This window comes from Tuber melanosporum (genome assembly GCF_000151645.1).
Source record: "Tuber melanosporum whole genome shotgun sequence assembly, scaffold_57, strain Mel28".
In the NCBI taxonomy this organism is placed as follows: Eukaryota; Fungi; Ascomycota; class Pezizomycetes; order Pezizales; family Tuberaceae; genus Tuber; species Tuber melanosporum.
In genome coordinates, this window is record NW_003299103.1 from 288,634 (window position 1) to 312,532 (window position 23,899).

At 44.4% G+C, this 23,899-nt stretch overlaps 5 protein-coding genes; 2 read left to right on the forward strand and 3 right to left on the reverse strand.

Annotated features, from left to right (window-relative positions):
• Positions 1 to 16,790: 16,790 nt before the first annotated feature.
• Positions 16,791 to 17,936, reverse strand: GSTUM_00009449001 (ubiquitin-60S ribosomal protein L40 fusion protein; the record flags this gene model as incomplete). XM_002840711.2 has 6 exons in its annotated part: positions 16,791 to 17,117; positions 17,174 to 17,284; positions 17,351 to 17,448; positions 17,521 to 17,603; positions 17,736 to 17,794; positions 17,892 to 17,936. 6 exons carry the CDS (start codon positions 17,934 to 17,936, stop codon positions 17,031 to 17,033), a joined length of 483 nt encoding a protein of 160 aa, XP_002840757.1. The 3' UTR covers positions 16,791 to 17,030.
• Positions 17,937 to 18,524: 588 nt separating this feature from the next.
• On the reverse strand, positions 18,525 to 19,328 carry GSTUM_00009450001 (uncharacterized protein). XM_002840712.2 has 4 exons: positions 19,261 to 19,328; positions 18,983 to 19,210; positions 18,788 to 18,920; positions 18,525 to 18,726 (listed from the first exon to the last, which is right to left on the reverse strand). The coding sequence occupies exons 1-4, from the start codon at positions 19,284 to 19,286 to the stop codon at positions 18,643 to 18,645; spliced, it is 471 nt and encodes a 156-aa protein (XP_002840758.1). The 5' UTR covers positions 19,287 to 19,328; the 3' UTR covers positions 18,525 to 18,642.
• Positions 19,329 to 19,520: 192 nt separating this feature from the next.
• Positions 19,521 to 21,228, forward strand: GSTUM_00009451001 (uncharacterized protein; the record flags this gene model as incomplete). XM_002840713.2 has 4 exons in its annotated part: positions 19,521 to 20,311; positions 20,368 to 20,554; positions 20,614 to 21,058; positions 21,115 to 21,228. The coding sequence occupies exons 1-4, from the start codon at positions 19,609 to 19,611 to the stop codon at positions 21,226 to 21,228; spliced, it is 1,449 nt and encodes a 482-aa protein (XP_002840759.1). The 5' UTR covers positions 19,521 to 19,608.
• Positions 21,229 to 21,375: 147 nt separating this feature from the next.
• GSTUM_00009452001 (uncharacterized protein) lies at positions 21,376 to 21,849 on the reverse strand. XM_002840714.2 has 3 exons: positions 21,820 to 21,849; positions 21,659 to 21,760; positions 21,376 to 21,604 (listed from the first exon to the last, which is right to left on the reverse strand). Exons 1-3 carry the CDS (start codon positions 21,827 to 21,829, stop codon positions 21,567 to 21,569), a joined length of 150 nt encoding a protein of 49 aa, XP_002840760.1. The 5' UTR covers positions 21,830 to 21,849; the 3' UTR covers positions 21,376 to 21,566.
• A 190-nt stretch (positions 21,850 to 22,039) lies between these two features.
• GSTUM_00009453001 (uncharacterized protein) lies at positions 22,040 to 23,848 on the forward strand. XM_002840715.2 has 5 exons: positions 22,040 to 22,086; positions 22,161 to 22,547; positions 22,600 to 22,673; positions 22,729 to 23,229; positions 23,281 to 23,848. Exons 2-5 carry the CDS (start codon positions 22,175 to 22,177, stop codon positions 23,518 to 23,520), a joined length of 1,188 nt encoding a protein of 395 aa, XP_002840761.1. The 5' UTR covers positions 22,040 to 22,086; positions 22,161 to 22,174; the 3' UTR covers positions 23,521 to 23,848.
• Positions 23,849 to 23,899: the final 51 nt, after the last annotated feature.

Below are 23,899 nucleotides of genomic sequence, written 5' to 3' on the forward strand. Positions count from 1 at the left end.
TCGTTTTGGAACAGGATTAAGGGTATGAGGCGGTTGGGTCGATTCATCTTCATTGATCACCTCTTCTGCTCCTTCTATGGTGTCGAAGCTGGTGTCTTTGGAATCCTCAGCAGGCATATAATACAGTCGCTGGTATCTGTTGCCGAACTTGATCTCAGTCTGGTTAAAAGGGCAAGTGTCATAATAACAGTGGGGCCAGTGGAGTCTGCTTTGTTCAAGTTCGTGAGGAGGTGTGCTGCGGAGCGTGCAATTGTCTTTCCATTCTTCACCAATGTCCTTTCCTCGTTCTGTTCCGGCAGCACTGTACATGGTGTAAGAGAAAGGATTGGAGGGAGTGGCAGAGCTGGCGGCAGCCATCGATGGTTCTTGTTCATAGGAGGTGTCGTCAGGGCTGTCCTCACTTTGTCTTGTATGGTCGTGATCAAGGGAAAGGTTTGCGAGGTCTTGATTCTCATATAGGCGGGAGAGAGCATCAGCTAAATAGTTCGTTCTTCCAGAGGTGTAGATAATTTTTGCATCGTATTTGCTGATTTCGCCTATCCATCTTGTTCTTCTTCTTCCAGGTATCCTTTCTGTTTTAAGATTAGTGAGAGGTTGGTGGTCGGTAACAATAGTGAAGGTATTGCCCATGAGGATGTGATTGAAAGCGGCAAGGGCATCAATCACAGCAAGGGCTTCCTTGTCTGTTGTTCCATAGTTCATCTGTGAATTAGTGAACTTTCTGCTGTGTAAAGCCGCCGGTCTTGCCGTTTCATGGGAGGCTCCTTGTCCAACCCATGCCCCAACTCCAACATCCGATGCATCAGTAATCAGCCATATTGGTTCTGGTTTGCTGTAGTCGATAGGTTGTATAACGTTGGCGTTTTTTATCAATTCCTTGATGTTGGTAAAGGCTTGGTCATGAGTGTGGGTCCAGATAAATTCTGCATTGCCGGTAAGGTCTGTGAGCGGCGCTGTCACAGTGGCATGGTGTGGTAGGAACTGGGCAATATAGTTGACTAGTCCTAGGAATCGCATGAGTTCTTTTTGATTCCGGGGTGTCGACCATTCCATTAAACAGGCTATTTTTCCTGGGGCTGCATGTATTCCTTCATCATCTATAACATGTCGTAGGATATCGAGTTTATCGGCAAACAGGATTGATTTGTTTCTGCTAGCATAGAATTTAGCTTCCCTAAGTTTGGTACAGACCAATCTTATATGGTAGGCATGTTCTGTTTCGGTGTTCGAGAAGATGAGAATATCATCAATGTAGACCCAAACAAAATGGTGGCGGTATTCGCTTAGGAGGTTTTTCATAATTTGCATAAAGGTGGCGGGCGCATTCATATCACCTTGTAACATAACTCGGCTAATGAAACTTCCGAAGGGTGTTTTGAAACTGTTGTAGCATTCGCTTTCTGGATCTAATCTTGTTTGGAAGTAGGCATCGCTTAGGTCAATCTTACTTCGGAATCTAGCCCGTCAAACTGCATTTAGGATCTGAGTTTGGTTTGGGATAGCGGAGCTGTCCATAACTATGTGTTCGTTCCGTAGCTTGAGATCAACCAGGGGGCGGATTCTTTTGCCATCTGCTTTGGGTTGAACAAACATAGGAGCGGCACCTGGGGCTTCTGCCCGGTAGATGACTCCTCTTCTTTGTTGTTCGTTGATCCAATCACAAAGTGGGCTTTTGTATGCGTCAGGAATACAGTAGGTGGGTTGGTTTTTGAGATTGGAGGGGTCTCGGAGGCGGATGTGGTGGTTCACCTCCCTCATAGGCGGTAGTTCTTCGGGTATTTGATCAGGGAAAACATCAGAGTATTCATCCAATAGTTTTTGGGTAGTTGCTTCACAGACTGCGGCTCGGTACTCTCCGCTTGTTGGCTTGCATGAGACTCTGACCTTCTGGTCTGGGAAATCGATGGTTGATTCCCCACATCTGATTATAGCTTTGTGGCAGTTCAGGAATGGCATGCCTATTAGGGCATCGTATTTGGCTAAATTTCCAATCAGCATTTCCTAAGGGGGTAGTATAGCAGAACCAAGTCGAATGGTGGCACTACAGGTTTTATGGCTTGTGGATCGTGATCCTTTTACTGCCATATTGACTGGTATGGGTTGGTTAAGGTCTCGGGTTGGGAGTCCATGGACGGAGACAAAGGCATTACTGATCATATCTCTTCCGATTGCACCAGTGTCAAATAGGACTCGAGCCCTTTTGCCATTGATCAGGATAGTACCTTCCAGAGCGGTGTGTGCTTTGAATGTAGCCGGAGGTCGAACACTGTTGCATTCCACATTGATATATCCGATATGGATCTCTTCATATTTACTGGATTGGGCCTTATCGCTTTCAACATTGTTGGCCGATGTTTCTTGCTTAATTGCCTTTCCTTTTCCTTTCTTCGTAGGACAGTTCTTTGCCATGTGTCCTGTTTTTCCACATTCAAAACATTCTCCTTTTTGCCGTCTCGATTCTTTGGAGGATTTTGTTTTCTTCTTGAAAACCCGTGGGGTATCGTCTTCAGAGTTGCTGGAGGCTTTGTGTTGTGGCTGGCTGTTCCTACTAGAGGATGTCTGTGTTTTGTAGGCCTTGGTCTCATGGAGAATGGCGTCCTTTCGTTCTGCTCTTGCAATTATTACTGCAATATCATCGCTGTCTTCCTCGAGTGGTTCTACTTCTCGCCGGAGGGTAGGGTGCATGGTGTCGTAGAATCGTCGCTTCAGGATGTATTTGGAGATACTTCCTCTCTCCATCCGGTCCTTATACATTATTAGGTCCGTAGCCACATCGGTGATTCGCTTGACATGCATTCCGTTAACTTGCTGGAGCTGGGTTGAATTGATGTTGTATCAGGAGCGTTGTTGGTTATAGAGGATTGGAATCGTCCTTTCAGGTAATCGAGAACTGTAGATCCTCTTAATCTTACGTTCCCGCCGAAATCCTTATAGCATTGGTGGTATGCGTCGGTTGCCTTTCCTTCACAGAATGATCCAATGATAAGTCCGGTTGTAGGATCTTCCACATCTTTTCCTTGTAAGAGTAGGAAGTGTGAGAGTTCTGTTGCCCATCGTTCAAAGGCTTCAGGTTTGAGGTCTTTTCCTTCTCCTGTGAACTTTGCTGGGAGGTGGAGTTTAAACTTAGGGGGTTCAAATGCTGCGGGTACCTCCTCTTCTTCAGGCCTTGCCCTAGATTTCCCTCCTCCTGAAGGCCCTCCTCCTGTGCTAGCCATATCTGATTCGCTACTAGATTCGGGGTCGATTGGAGGTTCAAAGGAAGGCTTCTTTGCTGGGGTAGAAGGGAATTCTCCTGGAGGTTGTGTATCTTCCATGTTTGCAGGATCGCCCGGCTCTTTAGCAGAGCGCTGGGGTTGTTTCTTTCTTGTTAGGTCTTGCCGTGGGATTTGCTTCCCACTCCTGGTCGTTAAAGACTCTATCTTGGGTTTGAGATGAAGCCGAATGTGCTGTGATTCTGCCGCTTCTCTCCGCTAGCGTTCTCAGGTGGATATCGATAGGTTGATCAGGCCTAAATCCCGGGACAGGTTCTTAACCACTTGCTGAGGTTAAAAAAATGTAACGTGTTCGCAAGGTGCTAATCACGTTATCGGTAAAGGTACGATAGTTGGCAGGTGGCCTGCTCTTCCAGAGAGGAGGCGAGAGCTGAGAACTAAAGGAGGCTTCAAGGGTGTACTGAGGAACAAAGAAGTAACCGTTCAACCAAGTATATTGAAATACTGTCTGTCGAAGTCTGCCTTTTCTATCTTAGAAATAGGCAGTCTTTAAATACACAAATCTGTTCATGTCTAGCATGAACGAAACTAATCAAAGGTATCAAGCAATACACTTTGGTAAAACTTCTTAAGTATTAAAGCGATACTTAAAACAAAACATAAAACAAAACCAAGTATCAAAGGATACTTAAAACAAACCAATAACCGAGTACCCGTACCGGTTACAAGACAAGTCTACCTAGCAGATGGAAAGCCAAGCACAATGGGTCCTATAACCCATACAGTGACAGTACCTATGAACATTGACAGCCATAGGGAAATGGCAACCTTTCAGGTACCAGATCTCAAGAACCATAAGATAGTCCTAGGAATGCCATGGTTATGAAAATATAAGCGGACGATAGATTGGAACGAGAATAAGATGACCTTCATCAGCGAACTGTGTACTTCATGATGTCTCAATGGTGCACCTGTAGTCTACTCAATACCGATACAGGAAGCGGAAGAAGAATCTTAGCATGCAAAGTTCGCCGAGATGCGGCAAGATAAGAGAGTCCGGATACAAAAACTGGACCCAGAGGCCAAAATGCCTACCAAGGGTTCGAAAGGGGCAGCAGGACACGACCTGTATGCCAATGAAGGAATCAAGATACCTACCAATGGGCAAGTAAGGATAGAGACAGGAATAGCCATCAGACTACCAGAAGGCATCTATGGACGGATGGTACCCCACAGTGGTCTAGCAGTCAAACATCGACTCATGACCACGGCAGGGATAATTGACGTCGACTATACTGGTGAAATCAAAGTGGTCTTAGCCAACCTGGCTCAAGAGAACTACGAAGTCCAGAAAGGCAATCACATTGCACGGTTGATCATTGAAAAACTCAACAAAGAGGATCAGCACAAAGTAGATCTACTGGAAGAAACCACAAGAGGAGACAAGGGATTTGGAAGCACAGACCAAAACCCGCCCGATACAACAAAAAGAATTGAGATCAAAGAGATTACAGTACAAGCCTTTAGACGGTACTATTGAAGAGGAGATACAACAGGAATTCTCAAATGGACATACAAAGACGAAAAAGTGGTGCTAGCGAAAATCAACATCAGCATGGAACTAGCAATTCAAGACAAGAAATACCTAAGCAAAAAAAAATAGAAAGAATTGATTCTAAAGGAAAATCATCAATTCACGAACCTATTCCGAGAAGAGGAAGCTACAGAGCTACCACCTCGAAGACCAAGAATCGATTACGAAATTCAGCTGGACAAAGATGAGAAAACTGGAAAAACAAAAGAGATTCCCTACAAGAAGTTATACCCACTAGGAGAAGCGGAGCTCGAAGAACTTAGGAAGTACATTGAGCGAAACCTAAAGTGAGGATGGATTAGAGACTCCTTTGCATCAGGAGGATCTCCAATACTATTCATCAAAAAGCAAGATCAAAAAATGAGACTCTGTGTAGACTACAGAGCTCTCCATTCAGTTACCAAGAAAGATCGATATCCACTACCCTTAATTAGAGAGGTACTAGATAGACTACGGTCAGTAAAATACTTCACCAAGCTTGACATCAAGGACATATACCGCAATATACACATCAAGGTAGGAGACGAATGGAAGACAACATTTGCCTCGAGATACGGAATGTTCGAATACTTGGTTATACCTTTTGGACTAACCAATGCACTGGCTTCATTCCAAAGATGGATCAACAGGGTACTCAATATATACCTGGACATATGTTGTATCGTATACTGGGATGACATACTCATCTACTCGGAAAACATGCAATAATACCAGAACGATATCAGCGGTATCATGGCCACAATACCGGGATCGGGAATGAAGATCAAACCAATACAATTCGAATTCCATAAAGAAGAAACAGAATACCTGGAATTTATCATCAATCGAAGTGGGGTCAAGGTCAACCCAGTCAAAACAGCACCAATATGGGATTGGGCCAAACCAAACAACAAAACAGATGTCCAATGCTTTATGGGATTCTGCAACTTTTATATAAGATTCATAGAGGGATTTAGCAGGCCTGCAAAACCACTCTATAACCTAACAAAGAAAGATAAGAAATGGGAATAGGGAGAAATGGAACAGAAAGCATATGATACAATACGAAAGCATTTAACATCGGCACCTATATTGGTTGATTTCGACCCAAACCGAAGGACAATGATCGAAACGGACACCGCAAAATATGTGTGCTCAGGCATACTATCACAATAATGCGAAGACGTAAAATGGAGGCCAGTGTCTTACCGATCCAAGATAAGGACCCCTGCAGAGTGCAACTACGATGTTGCGAACAAAGAACTATTAGTGATAGTTCAAGTATTAAAGGAAAAAGGAGATGAAAGGAATTGCTCTGGGTTTATGCCAATGGGAGGATGAAAACATGTGGTACAACAGAAAACAATAGATTCCAGAAAAAGAAGAGATAAGGACAGACATCATATGATAACACCACAATATCTGAATGGCACGTCATGGAGGAACGGCTAAAACTACCTAATTCATCACAAGGTCATTCTATTGGCCAGGACAGCACGAAGATGTCAAACGAGATGTCAAAAACTGTAACATATGCCAAAGGACGAAAACGGCTAAACATGCACTATATGGATTACTGAAATCAAACTAAGTTCCCGAATGACCATGGGAAACAATTACTATGGATTTCATCACAGACCTACCGGCATCGGAAAATTGCGATAGCATCTTGGTCATGGTGGATCGTCTGACCAAAATAAGTCATTTCATTCCAGTCAGAACAGCTATCAACACGAGGAATTTTATACAAACATTCTTCTGAGAAGTCTTCCAACTTCATGGCCTCCCAAAGAATATCATTACCGATCGAGGAATACTATTCACATCAGGACTATAGAAGAAAGTAACAGGAGATATGGTGATAAAAAATAGGCTGAGCACAGCATTTCACGAGCAAATAGATGGACAAATGGAATGGGTAAACGCGATACTCGAACAACATTTACGAGCCTACGTCCATTACCAACAAGATGATTTTGTACAAACTGCTATCTATGGCTGAATTCGCATACAACAAGGAAAAACAAGAAACTATCGGCACGACACCCTTCTTCGCGAATTACCCACAATATCTACAAAGTCCAACCACATATCATACGATTAATAGTATAATACCAGACAAAACAGATATGGGAAAACTACAGGAGACATTACAATACGAAATGAGTGAAGCACAACAATGGTAAAACGTATAATAAGATATACACCAAAGACGTGATCCAAACATACAACTGGGAGATATGGTATGGCTAATATTACGCAATATCCATACAACACGACCATCAAAGAAATTGAGCTACAAGAAAATCGAACTATTCAGGATACTGAAAAGGGTAGGCAGCCAAGCTTATAAACTCAACCTTCCACTCACGATGCGAATACACAACACATTCTACATCTTACACCACGAATTACACAATGATAATAAGTTTCTCTTACAAATAATTATTCCTCCTCCTCCAATCGAACTCGACGGAGAACCATAATACAAGGTCAATGAAATAGTCGATTCTCCCTTCTTCCACCGTCACCTCCAATAACGCGCAAGTGGACGGAATATTCGCCCGAATACGATAAAACTTGGTACTTCGCATACAACTTCGAACACGTACAAGATGCCATCTCAACCTTCCACCAGTAATACCAAGGCAAGCCCAGCCCAGGTAACGATCATGTTCAACCAAGACAAAGGCAAGGGAAATGCTTCCACGCTATTGCAACAACATCAGGGCTGGGGCGATAGCCTCAGCCAAACCACACTGACCAGTCCTGAATATTCATTCATGGGACCGACCGACGAAGAACTCAGGGAAAGGGAAAAACAAGCACAGTATAACGCCATATCATGGTCGGTATGCTACGATGATGGATGTCCCACACACTACGGGGACAAGGAAAATTCGGGATAGTTCCCAAGAGAATACAAAAAGTTCAGTCCGCGCCCAGACCATGTTCTAAAGCACTGGAAACAGTGCTTCAACACCAGGTGCAAGATGCACAGGATGAAGAAAATCTCTACAGGATACTATCTGCAGAAGGATGGGACAAAGACAGAGTTGGAAGGAAAAGATGCCACGGTATGGCAGAGAGCTAGGGCCTCGAGGATGAGGCCCAGGGAGGGGGGAGCTCAAAACTCCTCAACGGAAATGGAACTGGATGTCAGGAGCCTATACAGGCAACTCCGAGGACTCCAGGAACAACTTGGTCTGGCTGAAGCCACAATTTCTGCAAATGACAAAACGATCGCAGAGCTATGACAGCTGAACAATGTTCAGAGGCATACGATCGAGATGGCAAACCTCACCTTGGAAATGGTAAGGGTAAGATGGAGGGAAGCGAACGACAAGTTCAATAGGCTTTGGAGGTCCAGGCACTCAGCAGGACAGAAACTATTGAAGCTTGGAAAAAGAGCCTGATAGGACTCAGGCTTAGGTGGAGAGGAGCTAATGTCATGAATGTACCTTGGCGAGGAAAAGGTTTTCACATGACACATGGTTATGAGTCACAGGTATGTTATTGTTTCACATATATGACTCATTCAAGTCATATGATTTGTTATGTGTAGGATTTGTGATGCTTTCGCACATGCCTCAAATATGAGTCATAGGACGTGCGCATGACAAGTATGCCTTACAAGTATGCCTTGCGGGTATGCCTTGCACATATGATTTCTGTTTCGCACATGACCTCATTATGAGGTCATGGGTTTCACGCATATGACTCAGTCAAGTCATCTGACTTGTTTATTGTATTATGATTAGTTTATGAGTTTTGGCACATAATCTCGCTATGAGGTCATGGGTTTTGAGCATGTGACCACTTTGGTCACATGACTAGTTTGTTATGATTTGGTTTTGCACATGTGACCACTTTGGGTCACATGACTACAGGCGGGAAGAATTCTATAAAAGGAGGCCGATTCGGCCGAGGGGGATAGGTTCTTCACGCTTCGTTCTAAGTACTTTTCCTCCTTCTTTCACCCCGTATCAGTAGTGAAGGTTCGGTGTCAATCCAATCAGAGTCCTTGATTTCTATCTCACAATAGGCTTCAAGTTTTTAACTTCGAATACCTTTCAGGGACTTTATTGTTATACCTCCTCCTACGTTTGCTGGAACTCTTTTCTTCCTTCTATTGATTCTTTCGGTTGATCACTACGGTCACCTCCTCATGGTCGCAATGGCTAAGCGAGTCTCTGCCCCCTCTGCCATATCTGCTTTATGTTCGTCAGTGGTTCTGTCTCATGCCGTCAAGAAGAACTTCGCCCTAGAGGCCGAAGTCTCTCGCCTTCGGCATCACATCTCCATCCTTTCTCAGCGATTTCATTGCGCTGAGAAAGAGATATCTGCCTTGTTGGCTACCCTCAAGAATGAACATGCTAGTAATCGCGGTTATCTCACAATGTTGGCGGCTAAAGTTTCCACGGTTATCTCCATTTCGCCTGCCCCCTCAGTCACTTCGGTTACTACTGTGATCTCAGTTGGGTGGGGTGGGCTAGACTCTGAGAGTTCTCAGGGTCTAGCAGAGGAGCTCCCTGGGGGGAATGTTGTACTGCTGGTTATCTCGGCCCCTCCTGCAGCTTCGGTTGAAGTTGGTGGTATGGATGGCCCAGTTCCTGATTCATTGGAGCTGGTTGAGGCTCTTGCTCCTGGTTTGGGTGGAGTGGATCCTGGTATGGTGACACCAGCCGCGGTGGTATCACTCCCTTCAGGGGGGCAGGTCCCTGAGTCCTCTGGGGTTGAGCCTGTGGCTGGTTGGGGTAACGCTTCTGGTGGCGTCCCTCCTGTGGCGGTGGGTGGTAATGAGGGTCACTCGTTCACTCCTGTTACTAGACCTGCACCTGGGGGTGGGAAGCGGAAAAAAACACAATGTGCCGGGTCAAACAAGACCAGATCTCACCAGTGCCACTTGTCCCCAACTCAGAAGGGTCATCACCTTCACCAGTTCGCTACCGCAAACCAGCTACTACAGAGTCCGCGGCGGGTTTGCCGCCTGAGGAGCGTGCTAAGGAGTTAGAGGAAGAGTTAAATACCTGGGCTTATTCGGTCAAGTGACAGCGGCTTGGGGACTATTTCGTTCTGGCTGCTTCCGTCGAGGTTTTTGGGCTACACTGCCACTGTGGTGCCCTCCTGATTCTCTACAATCGTTCGTACCCCCTCAGCTAGGTAGCCTTTCGTCCTGCAAGTCGGCTTTCCCTCAGATCTACCCACTTGGGAGTTGGGTGTTTCTTTTGTTTGGGAATGGGAACAGGTACCAGGGTGGTCAATGGGGTGTCCCGGAATCATTAAGTGGGAGCACTCAGATGGGTATCTACTGTGGAGGAGGTTTTTAAGGGGTCACATTCAGGTAGCAGTAGTGGAACTTTTGTATTTTGGACAAGTAACTTGACTGGCGGGTAAGCTGGGCTGAGGAGGACTTTTCTTTACCGTTGATGGCTTTGTATTTAGTGTTCATGTTAGGACATAGCACAGGCATGTTTGAGGTACAGGATTAGAGATTTAGTTAGTTCGTAGTTAGTGGTATCCAGGATGTGACAACCTGGGGGCCCAGCCCTGGGGTCCATTGTATGCTAGTATTGGCGGTACGAGTTTAAATAAAATTGTATTGAATTCTAAGTACTTTTCCTCCTTATTACTTGAACGAATCTAAAATACTTTTATGATCTTTATCTTTATTGAAACGATATCATTACGCCAAGAAGAACTCTTCAGCAGAAGAGTTAGAGAAAACCTACCATAGGCGTTTCCGATAGAAGATAAAGGTCTTGCACTATCAGTAACGTAGGCAGAGGCCTAGTGCTATCGTAAGACAAAGAAAGCTGGAGAAAAAGAAGAGAAGTATCGTTCCCCATTGCCAAGAACTAACTATCCGAGCAGGGATCGTTATATAATGTCACAAATGTAGCTTGGCATAGAAAATGTTTTCATATAACGCATGATTATGAGTCATAGGTATGTTAATGTTTTGTACATATGACCACTTTGGTCATATGACTTGTTTATGTCATAATTTTTTATGTTTTGTGCATAACTTAATTATGAGTCATGGGACGTACACCTGGCGAGTGTGCCTTACAAGTATGCCTTGCAGGTATGCCTTGAGCCTATGGTTTATGTTTTGCATATGACCTCATTATGAGGTCATGGGTCTCGTGCAAATAACCTTTTTAGATCATCTGACTTGTTTATTACATTATGACTGGTTTATAAGTTTTCGCACATGACCTTGCTATGAGGTCATGTGATTTACACATGTGACCACTTTGGTCATATGACTGGTTTGTTATGATTTGGTTTCGCACATGTGACCACTTGAGGTCATATGACTTGGAGCAAAGAGAGCACTATATAAGGATGCCTGTACGGTCGAGGAGGATAGGCTCTTCACACTTTGTTCTACATACTTTTCTTACTTATTACATTAACGAATATAAAACATTGTTATACTCTTTATCATTATCATGACCTTTATTATTATTACGTCAAGAAAGCTCTTCAAGATGAGTTAGAGAAAGCTTACAGTAGGCATTCCCGATAGAAGGCATTGGTCTTGTACTATGGATAACGTAGGCAGAGATTTAGTGCTATTGTAAGGCTCGAACAAGAAAGACAAAGTGTAGTATCATTCCCTGTCGCCAAGAACTCACCATCCAAAAGGGGATTGTTACATAACCTCCTATACTACTTCCAACTTCAAAGTTGTATTACTCTATCAGATCTGGTCCAATTTCCACAAAATCACCAGGAGACTATTCTCCTGGTTCTCCTCTACCCTCCTTTACATCCTACAGACAATTTCTGGTCAACTAGATGGTGGGAGCATATATGGTGTTACAGGAGCATCTCTGCCAGTAGACTTTTACTAGACTGATAGCAACTGTCCAGGCAGTAGCCCATGATGCTAGGGACTTATAACAAGATAGGAGGGGCGTGTTAGCCACGATACCTCCAAGTTACAGCTTGCTCAGAGCTTAACTGGTTGTGCGGGAGTGATCTGCACAACCTGAGATTTGAACATCCTATGTAATTTTATGTGATAAATAATTTAGTAACTTCTCCTGAAGTCCTATCTAACAAGTTACTTTTAAGGTAGTGTAACTTGGCTCTCTAGCAGGTTAACTCAGGGCTTACGGTAGGATAACTCTGGTTTGAAGGTAGGGTAGCTCTACACAGACTTACTGTCAAGCAATTCAGGGTAACTACTGCTCCTCACTAGTACCTATGAACTTCTTAGTATAGTATAACATGTCCAACTGATGTACCTAACTAACACTACCTCTACTCAGTAGACTTTGGGCAACCACTGTCTACCACTATTCCTATTGTGATAATCTCTTGATACTGGTATTGGTATAGGTTTGGCTAACTCTAATAGTACTCTGTAGAGTCTCGTTACAGATATCTTTGGCCTAGGCTATAAGTAATAGATCATTTTTATACAAAGATATAATATTGAATATTAGAGGTTTTCTATGATGAGCCAATACATTCTCATCCACCCTATAATAATTAGAAGAGTTTAGAACTCTCAGCAAGTACAACTAAAGAAGCCAATAGACTTAGTGTTATGTTACAACTAGGCTAAGGAATTTTTCATGGTTGCGGGAATTATTACCAATACCAGATAAACAACTAATACTCTATTGCCTAGAACAATCAGGAGTTACCAATCAAGAGATGATCTGTCAATCTGGTAGAATAGCTTTCTATGAAATATTAGGAAGTGATTCAGAGATTATTCATCAGTTGGATCAGCAGTTATGGAGGTTTAAAGTTAGTGACCTAATATGATTGCATCATTGACTACTTCTGCAGACACAATTCGCAGATGAAACTAATCATTTTATCCATACAGGAGACAATTGGAGCCAATACAGCTTGACATGAGAACTATGCCATAAGTCTAAGAACTACAAAGTTCAGATAATTACAATTGGAAACTATACTGTTCCCTCATTGGTATAATAGTAATTACTGAAGAGGGCATGATAGTTTCCAGAGTCTCCTTGTATTTGCTCTTCTGGAGAATATCCAATATTATGAGTTATAGTTAAAGAGGTACATAATTTGTATGAGAGATAGATGTAGTCTGTAACCGGTATGAGTGCTTGGTTATTGGTTTTGTTTTATGTTTTGTTTTAAGTATCGTTTGATACTTGGTTTGTTTTAAAGTATCGTTTGATACTTGGTTTGTTTTAAGTATCGTTTGATACTTGGTTTTGTTTTATGTTTTGTTTTAAGTATCACTTTGATACTTGGTTTGTTTTAAGTATCGTTTGATACTTGGTTTTGTTTTATGTATTGTTTTAAGTATCGCTTTGATACTTAAGGAGTTTTACCAAAGAGTATCAATTGATACCTTTGATTAGTTTCGTTCATGCTAGACATGAACAGATTTGTGTATTTAAAGACCGCCTGTTTCTACGATAGAAAAGGCAGACTTCGACAGACAGTATTTCAATATACTTGGTTGAACGGTTACTTCTTTGTTCCCCTGTACACCCTCGAAGCCTCCTTTAGTTCTCAGCTCTCGCCTCCTCTCTGAAAGAGCAGGCCACCTGCCAACTATCGTATCTATTACCGATAACGTGATTAGCACCTTGCGAACACGTTACATAGTCTGTAAATACTCAGATGTGGAATATATATATCAAACTACCTTCTGAGCTTTTAGATATTATCAAGTAACAGAGAAGAGATCTTAACAATATAATATTGTTTTTACAATTCTATATTCCTTTATGTGGTTCTTAGTAGTCATAAACGAATTGAGCACACCTTGGATGTTCTTAGACAAATCTCCATCTACAGAAACAAATCTCAATCAACCTAGACAACTCTGAGTCTATACGGGTTGTCTTCACCTAACAGCAATTGAACTCTCCTGTGCAACATCAATGACTGCACATTCTATCGAAGTGATATCTTTTCGTACTCTCCCCCCTACCAGAATCCTCTTATTTGTACATAATTCTTTCCTGACAAGCTGCATTTTGAAGACTAATTGCACGAGGTATGGTGGTTTGAAGAAGGTAGGGTGGTTGCAATCAATGTCATTACTCAAACATGGTCGCACTTTATCCCTTGGACGGTGTGAAACAGTAAAATTTGGACCATGCTGCACTAGTCTGAAAAGGTATACTTGGCACTTATAAATGCACCGAGTGATATCAAATGATGGCGGTTGCAAGCAAGCGAGCAACTCAGTCAACAAACAGCTCCGTGAGCCAGAAACCCAGGTAGATACCACTATTATACATGATATTAAAGTAATAAAAACACAAAAGATAGAGAAAACAAATACAGCTTTAACCCTGTTGACTGAATATCTGTTTATGTCAAATCGTAAAACAGCTCTCACAAAGGAAAATCTCACCGCCCCGCCCCGTACACCCAGACTGTATTCGTGGTGCTCAAACTCCTTTCTGCTTCATTCCTCTTAAAGTAAATAGACACACAGTACATGCAATGCAGGAATCTGGACCTTTTATAAATGAAAGTCTATGGTCACTTTTATTGCCAACTAGTGGTGGAAGAGAGGTGTGGTGTTGCAGCTTGCTATATCGAGGGGAGGAAGTCTTCCGAGCATAGTAGGACTTTCCTGGCTGAAGCTGCCTTTGACTGTATTTTTTAATAATGGACTCGGTAAGCACTTGACAAAAAGTACGTGATGAACCAAGCTGGTAGATATGGGAAAAAGAAGGAAGATGAGAGAGTAATAGGTAGGAGTTAATAACCATTGTATCTAAAAGCCAGTAGAAAATGAGAGGCCAGTTTCGTAGGCATTTTAATTGCGTAAAATAGTAACTCCAATATTGATCTGCTAGATCTACTCCTACCTTATACTGGTTGTAGTCATTGGTGATAACTGGGATGGGAACCTTAACCCGTTTAAGTGGACCAAAAGCGCGACGGATAGCAGGACCATTACTACTAGTCTGCCGAGGTTTCTTCCGCTCTGAGATTATCTTGTCTTGGAGCATGTGAATAGTACTTAAGAAATAAACAGCACTGTTATTCTGCCATTAGACCACAAGGACTTTGCCTGAGGAATCAGTAATTCCACCAGAGACTTCATTCTATGGAATAATTTTCTGCTTGTCATGAAGCTCTTGGGGAAAAGCTGACTGGGTAACTCTTGCTGTACTACAAGTTCCAATTCCTAAATCCCTGAGCTTTGCTAGCAGTTGCTGTGAGGTGAAGTAGTTGTCCATATAGATATTGAAATGTGATCCAGAATTATAGGACAGACTGTGGGCAAGCTGGAACACAGTTGAACCAGTACGGGTAAGGTCTTTTTCCAAAATCACTCCCGTAAATGAATCTGATCGTGATGCGAAGATCTAGTTATAGGTATACCCTATATCACATAAGGCAAACACCTTATAGCCCTCAGTGATTGGCTTACTTGGCATGCGGTACGTATGGTGGCTGTGGCCTCCAAATCTTATCATCATTTCGTCGATTGTAACATTGGAAGCAGGAAAATAGAAGTGTTGAGATCGAGATTGAATCATCGTATTTAGTGGCTCAAGCTTCTGAAACCACTCTGCACATGACAGTGGCAACTTTGGGTCTGATATATGTAGGTATCGCTTTATTTGAGTGAAGCGTTCCTGGCTTATCACACGCATTATTCTTCCTTCTCCTCTCCAGCTCTTGGCCCAAAACCCCCTACTTCCACTCTCTCTCTGCGCTCCCATATAGATTAAGAGAGCCGAAAACACCTGGATTTCAGCTTCAGTTACTTTCCTCCATGGACGACACCAGCATGAACACATTCCACCTTTAGCCTGCTCTGAACACCCTTGTCCTGCACCTTTCTCCTCTGCATATAAATTGGTACCATTAACTAATACATCCACTACTGCTGAATCCCAAAACAGCTCGAATACCCGTAAGCCATTGGCCTTGGTGTCCTTCCAAGGTAGCAAAGGCTATGCAATATGATCAATTCGAGGAGCAAGCGGGTGGTATGAGTGAGTTATCACTCGTTGGTGTATTTTGTTCTTTGGATCGGCACCGTAAAACGAATTAGGGGAGAGAGAAGAATGAGGTTCTCGTAGTTTATTTGGCATCTCTGATATTGTATAGGCTTCTGGTGCTGAACTTTGATTTTTTCCTTGCACCAATCTATGATCTCTGACATTGTCATCTACCAATGTGACCTTTCTTTATCCAGAATAGTGTCTTCTGTGCTAGGTATAGCGTGACATGGTCCGAATTTTACTGTTTCACACCGCCCAAGGGATAGGCCCGAGTGGGACAGTACTTTTGACAGGGCAGTTTATGTGAAATTTTTTTGAATGGTAGACTATGTCTCAGCCAAGGATGGCATCCGAATGGTATGCACAAGAATGCATAAAATAACACCTGATCGCTCATGGTTACAACGAGATCGAAAGGGTAAAAGTCCTTAGGTTGCTCACAAGTCACAGGGCAAATCTGACTAACCCATCTTCCACTTAGATAGAAATAGGAATCCTGTGAGCTACTTCTGCTGGACTTTCCCTTAGTCTACCCCGTGTCAAGGGATGAAGTACCAGTCCTCGGGTATGAGTGTAAATATTTACTTAGTATGGTATAATTGCCATAAAGTACTGGGCCGCAACAAAGGTACCAAGACCAGCCTCGGCCAAACATCGACTTATAGAGTACTCGAGTATACTGGAGTAGTTGGCAGATATGATTCTGGCATGCCTCTAGTAAGAGACTATTGATGGGGGTTGTTAGTTCGTCTCTCTATGTCAGGGGCTCTGTCAATAAAGTTTTGCGCTCCGAGTGTCCTTAGCACTGAGGGACAAAAAAAAAAGACTTAGCGCTCGGGGATGGATCATTTGGTAGTCAGCCACCAGGTTGTGGGCAACGATGCTCCCCACTATGGTGTGATTGCATGATCTGGGGGATCAAAAAAAGGATCCCAGAATACTCCGAAGAGGAATCTAAGGCACCACTTTTGGACCGCCGTGATGAAATATCAATCGAACATCATCTGTGCACAAAGAAAGAGAGGACACCAGAGGCTTATGAATTCACTTCCCTCCTAGTCTACAGGCCCAGGCCAAAAGAAAACAAGCTAAATCCATTAAGTAGGCTCCGAACTTCTCTCTGACCCACAACGCCCCCGGGTCCTGCCGCCGTCGTCATTTGTTCGGGAGAGGCAAAAGGAAAACTGAAACACAACCTCCGAAACCCAGAAAAGAATAAAAGAGAAACACCACGTTTTTGATTCGGGAGGCGGGGATCGTTTATTTGAGCTTCTTCTTGGGGCGAAGCTGATTGGTGTGTCCGCACTTCTTCTTGCGGCAGTTGGTGGCTCGGGGTGGCAGACGGGCCTAATACAAGTTAGTTAGCTTCATCCGCTATAATTTGTAGCCCAGAAGATACATACGTAGCACTTGCGGCAAATCATCTTCTCGCAGTTGTACTTCGAGGCGAGGGCTTTAAGGGAAGGCTCTATGATACCACCACGGAGACGGAGGACCAAGTGGAGAGTAGACTCCTAAAACACACAAATCGCGTCAGCCGGCTACCTCCACCAGCAAAAGCAAAATTTGCGGACACATACTTTTTGGATGTTGTAGTCCGAAAGGGTCCTTCCATCCTCTAGCTGCTTTCCGGCGAAGATCAAACGCTGCTGGTCTGGGGGGATTCCCTCCTTGTCCTCTATACTTCCACAAACACATTCTTAGCCTCCTCCCTTCCTTCGTTAAAACATCTAGGTGTCGGGAAACGTACGGATTTTGCTCTTGACATTGTCGATAGTGTCCGAGGACTCGACCTCCAGGGTGATGGTCTTGCCAGTCAAAGTCTTGACGAAGCTGTACAGTATGTCCCGCGGTTAGTTTTACCGTAATTTCTTGCAGAGCTGGATCCAGATTTTTTTGTAAAACACTCACATCTGCACTGCTTCATTTGTTAGCTTGCGTTCTATCAGGGCTTCTAGGATGCACGTACTCTTTGCTGTTTGTTGGGGGGTCGTTAGTTGGTGGAGGTTCGTGATCGCTACCTTCTAGTAAATTAGACGGTCGACTTGGGAAGTTTGAGTGGTCCGGAGTGCGGCGCCACGTGTAGGAAAGCAGTCACGGCTATCGGCCGTGAGTGAATACGGGCATTACCCGGCTTTCAAGTTGAGGATGGTCAGCTGACGACATAAACTTACCAGTATGATACGAGTACTGTAAATCTATGATATGATACTTGAGTTAATTTTTTTTCTAGGCATCAGGGCAAACGAGTTTAGTCTAGACTACTAATTTAGTACTAGTACCATACTATGATAAGCTTGGGCGTTTTGGGATATGGTGACTAAGCGAATACTGAGTACGGTACTATGAGATAAAATTCTGGCTAATGATTAAGTTGAATTGGTTGGGTTTTGCCCGGCACAGTGTGAGTGAACGCTCTGCAGATATCATAATATTATGATATCATACTTGTACTTTGATTAAGGATGCCGGGCATTGGGGGTCAGGTTATATGGTGCTTACAATCCAGCTTGGTACCTGCGGGACCTAATATTGGAGATCTAGGCGACGACATTGAGTACTCTGGATTTTGCGCCAATTTTCCTCTGGTTTTCATAGTTTGCTGTCTTCGTATAACTGGACTATCTAATACGCAAAAACGTCCTACTTTATATACAACTCAACCTTATTGATTTCGTAGCTTGCGGGTTGGACAGGCTGGTGGGAGTTGTAGCTAGAGGGTATCGATATAGATTAACGTAGATATATCCGCGATTCTATGATATCCTTGAATTGTTGCCCATGTACAAAAACAAATATCAGAGGTTGTGGCATATACCACTCCTGGGTCAATGACCGTGCCTCCATGCTCTAGGTAGATCGGAGAGCTATCTTATTTTTGGCGCCATATCGGGCTCTCCTTGAGATGTACCGGAACCTCACCCTTTGGTGTATCCGGAATGACTTTCTCGAGTTTCTATAATACGGAGATTTAGCATTCTAGCGTCCTAGCTCATAAAGATGGAGGGTAAGCTTACCAAGTTATTAAAGACACACTTGTTGTATGGCTTCTCTTCGGCTCTGCACGAAAAAAGCTTGTGGTTTGCCTGATCCAGACATTCCCAATGCGCTCTGAATTCCTTCAGACAGTATTTATTGATATCCTCAAGCCTACATCACATAGTTCAATTGGTTAAGCAGAACGTGAACAGGCCCGGATAAACGATACTTACACTGAGGAAGCACATCTGGTAACCTTTCTCCCCTCTCTTAAGCAATCAACTGGCCCCCTTCCCTTGGCTTCATGCTTGCAAAGCATGTAGTCCTCGTTATAATCCTTGCATCTCGCCCCGATGAAGTATGACGCCGATAGGAGCGGGGCGGATGTTGCACCCACTTCCTCAACCTTAGGGACGGAATCCGGTAGAGGGGTCGTATCTATCAAGACAGCGTGATGGAACCTATCCTCCTCATCAGTCTCACTCAGCTGCCGAAATTGGGGAAGACGAACTGTGGTTCTCGAGGAGAAGTCGACATGGCGAGTAAGGGGCAACTTGTTTCAAACTGTCAGGAACGCCGTGGGGACACTCTCTTCTCGCTTCAACAGGGAACGAGCAACCGGCTCATTTGCTGCTCAGCGGAATGCCCACTTTGATGAGTAAGCAAATTTGCTCCCCCCACAAACGCCAAACCCTAGAAGCGCCCTCTTTCCCACGCGTCGCCCTCGCGTAGGAGCCATTTTCGCTCCTATAGCTGCCCACACTCTTGCATCTCCCATCTGTTTTAGCTTCCCACTCTACTTCCCTCATCCACTTTTCCTTCCCCAAACACATCTCCACTATAGAGAATCATCGCGATCATGTCCCTCTTTGGCTCGACCTTTGGTCAGCCTCAGCAGCAGCAGCAGCAATCCCAAGGTGGCGGCCTTCCCGAACAGCCAGCTGCGCAACAACCACAACAGAGCGGAGGACTCTTTGGTGGCGCTCCTCAGCAGCAGCAGCAGAGCACAGGCGGTGGTTTATTTGGCAGCCAACAGCCGCAGCAGCAGCAGCAGCAAGGCGGGCTTTTCGGGAAACCTTCGGGGCTTTTCGGCCAACAGAGCACCCCAACAACCCAACAAGGAGGTGGCTTATTCGGAGGTGGTCAGTCTACTCAACAGAGCACTGGTGGCGGCCTCTTTGGTGGCGGCGGTGGCGGCGGTGGGCAACAGAGTGCGGGCGGAGGAATGTTTGGCAGTCAGCAGCAACAAGGTGGGCTATTCGGTGGCGGTCAGTCGAGTCAACCTACTGGAGGTGGGCTCTTCGGAGGACAGTCAACTCACCAACCCCAGCAACAGTTCGGCCAGCAGGGTGGATCACTGTTTGGCCAGTCGCGAACTGGGGGCGGCCTTTTCGGTCAGACGCCATCTCAACCTCAGCAGCAACAACAGGGTGAGCTATTTAGCAATTCAACTGCAAATCAAGGACAGCAGCAAGGATCCTATATGAATTCTACTATGGGCGGATATGGACAGCAATCTATGTTTCCTATGATGTCGCAGTCTATGCGGGTTCAACAACAGTGTACGTGCTGCGTCAATGCCCATCAGATGCTCCCAGCACTAATTTCATGATTGTAGCTGCAAATGTGATCGTCGATAAACTTGGCAGAATAAAAAATGCTTGGGATACAGGACATCCAGACTATGCCTTCAAATTTTATCTCTATAATCACGTTGGTGAAGATAGGGCAAATATGTACCAGAAACCTCCGGCTGATGATTTGGCGGAATGGGAGAAGGCCTGGGTCGAGAGACCCAATAAAGGGTGCGTTCTATTTTTATTATTTACGCTCCTGAAGAATTTGCTAACCCTGATATCTGTAGATCTGTTCCTGTCCTTGCCAAAGGTTTCAAGGACCTTGACTATCGTGTCAAGTCCCAAGAGCAACAAGTTAACCTGTTCCGACATCGCCTTCACGAGATTCAGGATAAACTAGCTGCCCTTCAAAGCCGCCATGATTTGATGACAAGTATCAGACTCGAAGATTGCCGTCGTCGACATACTGCCCTTTCCCGGAGGGCCCTATCTCTGGCAGCCAAGGTTCAGGTAATGAAGAACAGGGGCTATGCTCTTCAGCCCGAAGAAGAGCAATTGAAAAAGCGTCTAGAAGCCCTCTCAAGGGCTGTGTGGGATCCAGCAGTGAGGGGCAGAGTGAACGAGATTTGGGCTAGAATGATGGTTGTTAGTGAGCAGGCGCGCATGATGGAGGCTACTGTTGGCAAGGTCGAAATTGTTTGGGATGAAAAACAATTACAAACTGCCGGAAAGGTTTGTCTTCTCATCAGGCGTTCCACACTATATGGATGGCTAATGGTATGGAATAGCTTTTGCAAACCAATGCGGCGGGCTTGGAACACCTCAATAAGGAAGTCAGAGACATTGAGAAGGCATTTGACCAATGGGAAGAAGAACAAAAATCTCGACCTCGGGGATTCTAGTCCCCTGCCTTTTGGAGCCCTGTTGAGAGTGATAATATCTGGTGGCTTTTTCTTTTCTTTTTCGATCAACTATTGCCTGGGTTTCAACCTTATCTTCGCAACTCCTTTCCAATGAGCGGGTATTAATGATATCTGTTTCGAAAAAAATGTATGATAGATGTGCAGCAATTTTATTTTCCTCAGTGGGGGACGACTTGCTGGAGATGTACAAATAATACAAAGCGCTTCGCCCTCAATGATGATTTATACTTCTACCCCTTAACCCATAGCCTCTCGGATTAAACATGTACAATGAAAAAATCGTTGGATACATATATCATGTGTGATGCAGGCACTTTCTAAAGGAAGCTCTTAACGTAATCAACAACGAAGGGTGCTAAATCACAATTAGTACTCTTGAAGCGACCTGTCTCACCGAAGGCAAACATACACAAGTAGAGAAGGATACAAGTCTTAACAGCCCCTTGAATGGCGTTTTTTGCTTCTCGTTCTTGCTCTCTGATTTCCGCCGCTGATGGTGGTGGGGGGCCGACTGAAGGAATTCATTAGCAAGTCGATAGGCTTCTTGGGATCATTTAATAATGGTGGTACCTCCGAACATGTTTTGGTGGATTCTGGGCGATGTCCGTTAGGTGTTGATGATTGAAGTTGGATGGAGAAAGGCTGCAAACAAATGTTTTATCATACGGTAAGCCCTTTTCTATCTGATTTGCATGTGAGTCAAATGTGTCTTGGCATTGAACATGCTTTCTTTGTATGATAAAAGCGCCAAGGTTTTGCGCGAAAGTTGGATACAAAGACCCTGCAGTGACAAACCTCAACTCACAACAACTACATCGCCCACCCACCCCACCATCCGTGAGTATATTTCTTTCAACTCCGTTAAAGCCCCACTTGGTCCCGCTTCCATTCTCACTGTCCTGTGGAAATAGCTGCAGACACTCTAATGTCGGAACTCGAACTCCTTGAACATCGCGGCTCGCCGCCCCCCAATGCCCTTACGGAGGAGAACCTCAACACCCTGAGCCCTGCCCATGAGGAGGCTTCGAAGGCATCGGACAATGAATCCGTTCTTTCCGATATTGACGAAGGAATCTTCCAAGAGTTTGACGACTCCCTCATCGGCAGGATTGTGCCCATCGACGAGGAAACCGTTCACACTATTGGAAAGTACAAAAAGAAGCTTGATCCAAATCAACTCGCAGAGAAGTCTGGCAAAAAGGAGAAGAGGAGACGGGATATTAAGAGGAGAAGGGACGATGTTGAAGAACGCACTGGCGAGTCGGAGCCGCAAGAACAGGAGCTGACTGCTGAAGAGAGTGGGTGTTTCCAATAGTTTGCTTTACCTATCGTCGCTGACATATTACGTAGAAGCAAGGAGGGAGCTTGACCAGCGCATGGATGCTGCCCTAAAGGGTCCCAAGAAGAAGAAGAAGAAGGGTGAAGTATGTTTAATTGTGACCCGGTGCCCTGGAATCGCTCTAATTATTTTGGGTATAGGATCTTGAGGAAATGAACGACGACTTGATCATTGCTTTGAAACAACGTATGATTGACGCCGCAAACCGTGACCAGGAGGCGATCGTCAACGGTCAACAAGCTGTGCATAAGTTGGCGATGCTTGAAGAGGTTAAGGACATTCTCCAACGCCCAAATCTTATGGCGACTGCAATGGACAATAATCTCTTGGAGGCTATGAAGAGATGGTTAGAACCTCTTCCTAATAAGGCTCTTCCAGCATACGGCATCCAAAAAGTCATGTTTGAGATTATGGGCAAGATGAAGATCACTACCGACTACCTTCGTGAGAGCGGTATTGGGAAAGTTGTCGTGTTCTACACCAAGGACAAGAGGCCTCAGTTACATATCAAGCGCGAAGCCAATAGATTGGTTAGAGACTGGTCTCGTCCTATCTTGGGCAGAAGCGACGACTACCATTCTAGAGAAATCCCCATGGCTCATAACGGGCTCGTATACCCGACCCGAGATCCTCACTCAAGTGTTTGCTAATTTACATATTTTTTTAGTGACTCTCGCCTTCCCCGTCTCAAGCAGCGCGGCGATAATGAGGAAGCCAACCCTCTCGCACCTCCTGATCGTAATAAGAACCGCACTCGCGTTCCTCAAGCCATGCCTCGCTCATACGAGATCGCTCCTGCCAGCCGTGTCGTCCAAGGACACAATGCATACGCCAGACCTATCGGCGCAGCAGGGGACGATATCATCCGTCGTATGAAAGCTAAGAAGCAAGCGGCTAATAAGGGGAAAAAGAGCGGTATGATCATCGGTTAGGTAATTGGCGGGGCGTTTGGGGAAACGGATTTGGCTTTTTTCTTTCTTTTTTTTTGTTACATTTTGTTCCGTTCTTTTCACTTTTTTTCTTCTCTACCTCGTTTTACTTTACCCTCCATGTCTTCATAACTTTGTCAGGTGGGGGATTTCCCAATTTTCTAAAAATCGGGCTTCTGTTTCTTAGGTGGCTACCAAGGTTAGAATGTATTTCATTACAGGCATCTGTTGTTTCTTGTATCAATGGCTACCCTAGTTCCATTACGAAATTATCATTCATGTCAGTGCTGTGCGAGCACGATATCATAATATTATTATGAATGTTAGACTACTGGTACTCGAGCGCTGTGCTGGTTTGATATTCCCGCAATCTCCCATAAGC

Bases quoted from the DNA above. Each gene is read 5' to 3' on its own strand.
- GSTUM_00009450001 (XM_002840712.2), bottom strand. From the start codon at position 19,286: ATGTCGACTTCTCCTCGAGAACCACA. The intron at 19,211-19,260 runs GTTCGTCTTCCC...TGAGGAGGATAG, and splicing joins ACTTCTCCTCGAGAACCACA to GTTCCATCACGCTGTCTTGA. The intron at 18,921-18,982 runs GTAAGTATCGTT...TATGTGATGTAG, and splicing joins ACCAGATGTGCTTCCTCAGT to GCTTGAGGATATCAATAAAT.
- GSTUM_00009453001 (XM_002840715.2), top strand. From the start codon at position 22,175: ATGTCGGAACTCGAACTCCTTGAACATCGCGGCTCGCCGCCCCCCAAT. The intron at 22,548-22,599 runs GTGGGTGTTTCC...CATATTACGTAG, and splicing joins GGAGCTGACTGCTGAAGAGA to AAGCAAGGAGGGAGCTTGAC. The intron at 22,674-22,728 runs GTATGTTTAATT...TTTTGGGTATAG, and splicing joins AGAAGAAGAAGAAGGGTGAA to GATCTTGAGGAAATGAACGA.
- GSTUM_00009452001 (XM_002840714.2), bottom strand. The intron at 21,605-21,658 runs GTATGTTTGCCT...ATTGTGATTTAG, and splicing joins TTGTATCCTTCTCTACTTGT to CACCCTTCGTTGTTGATTAC.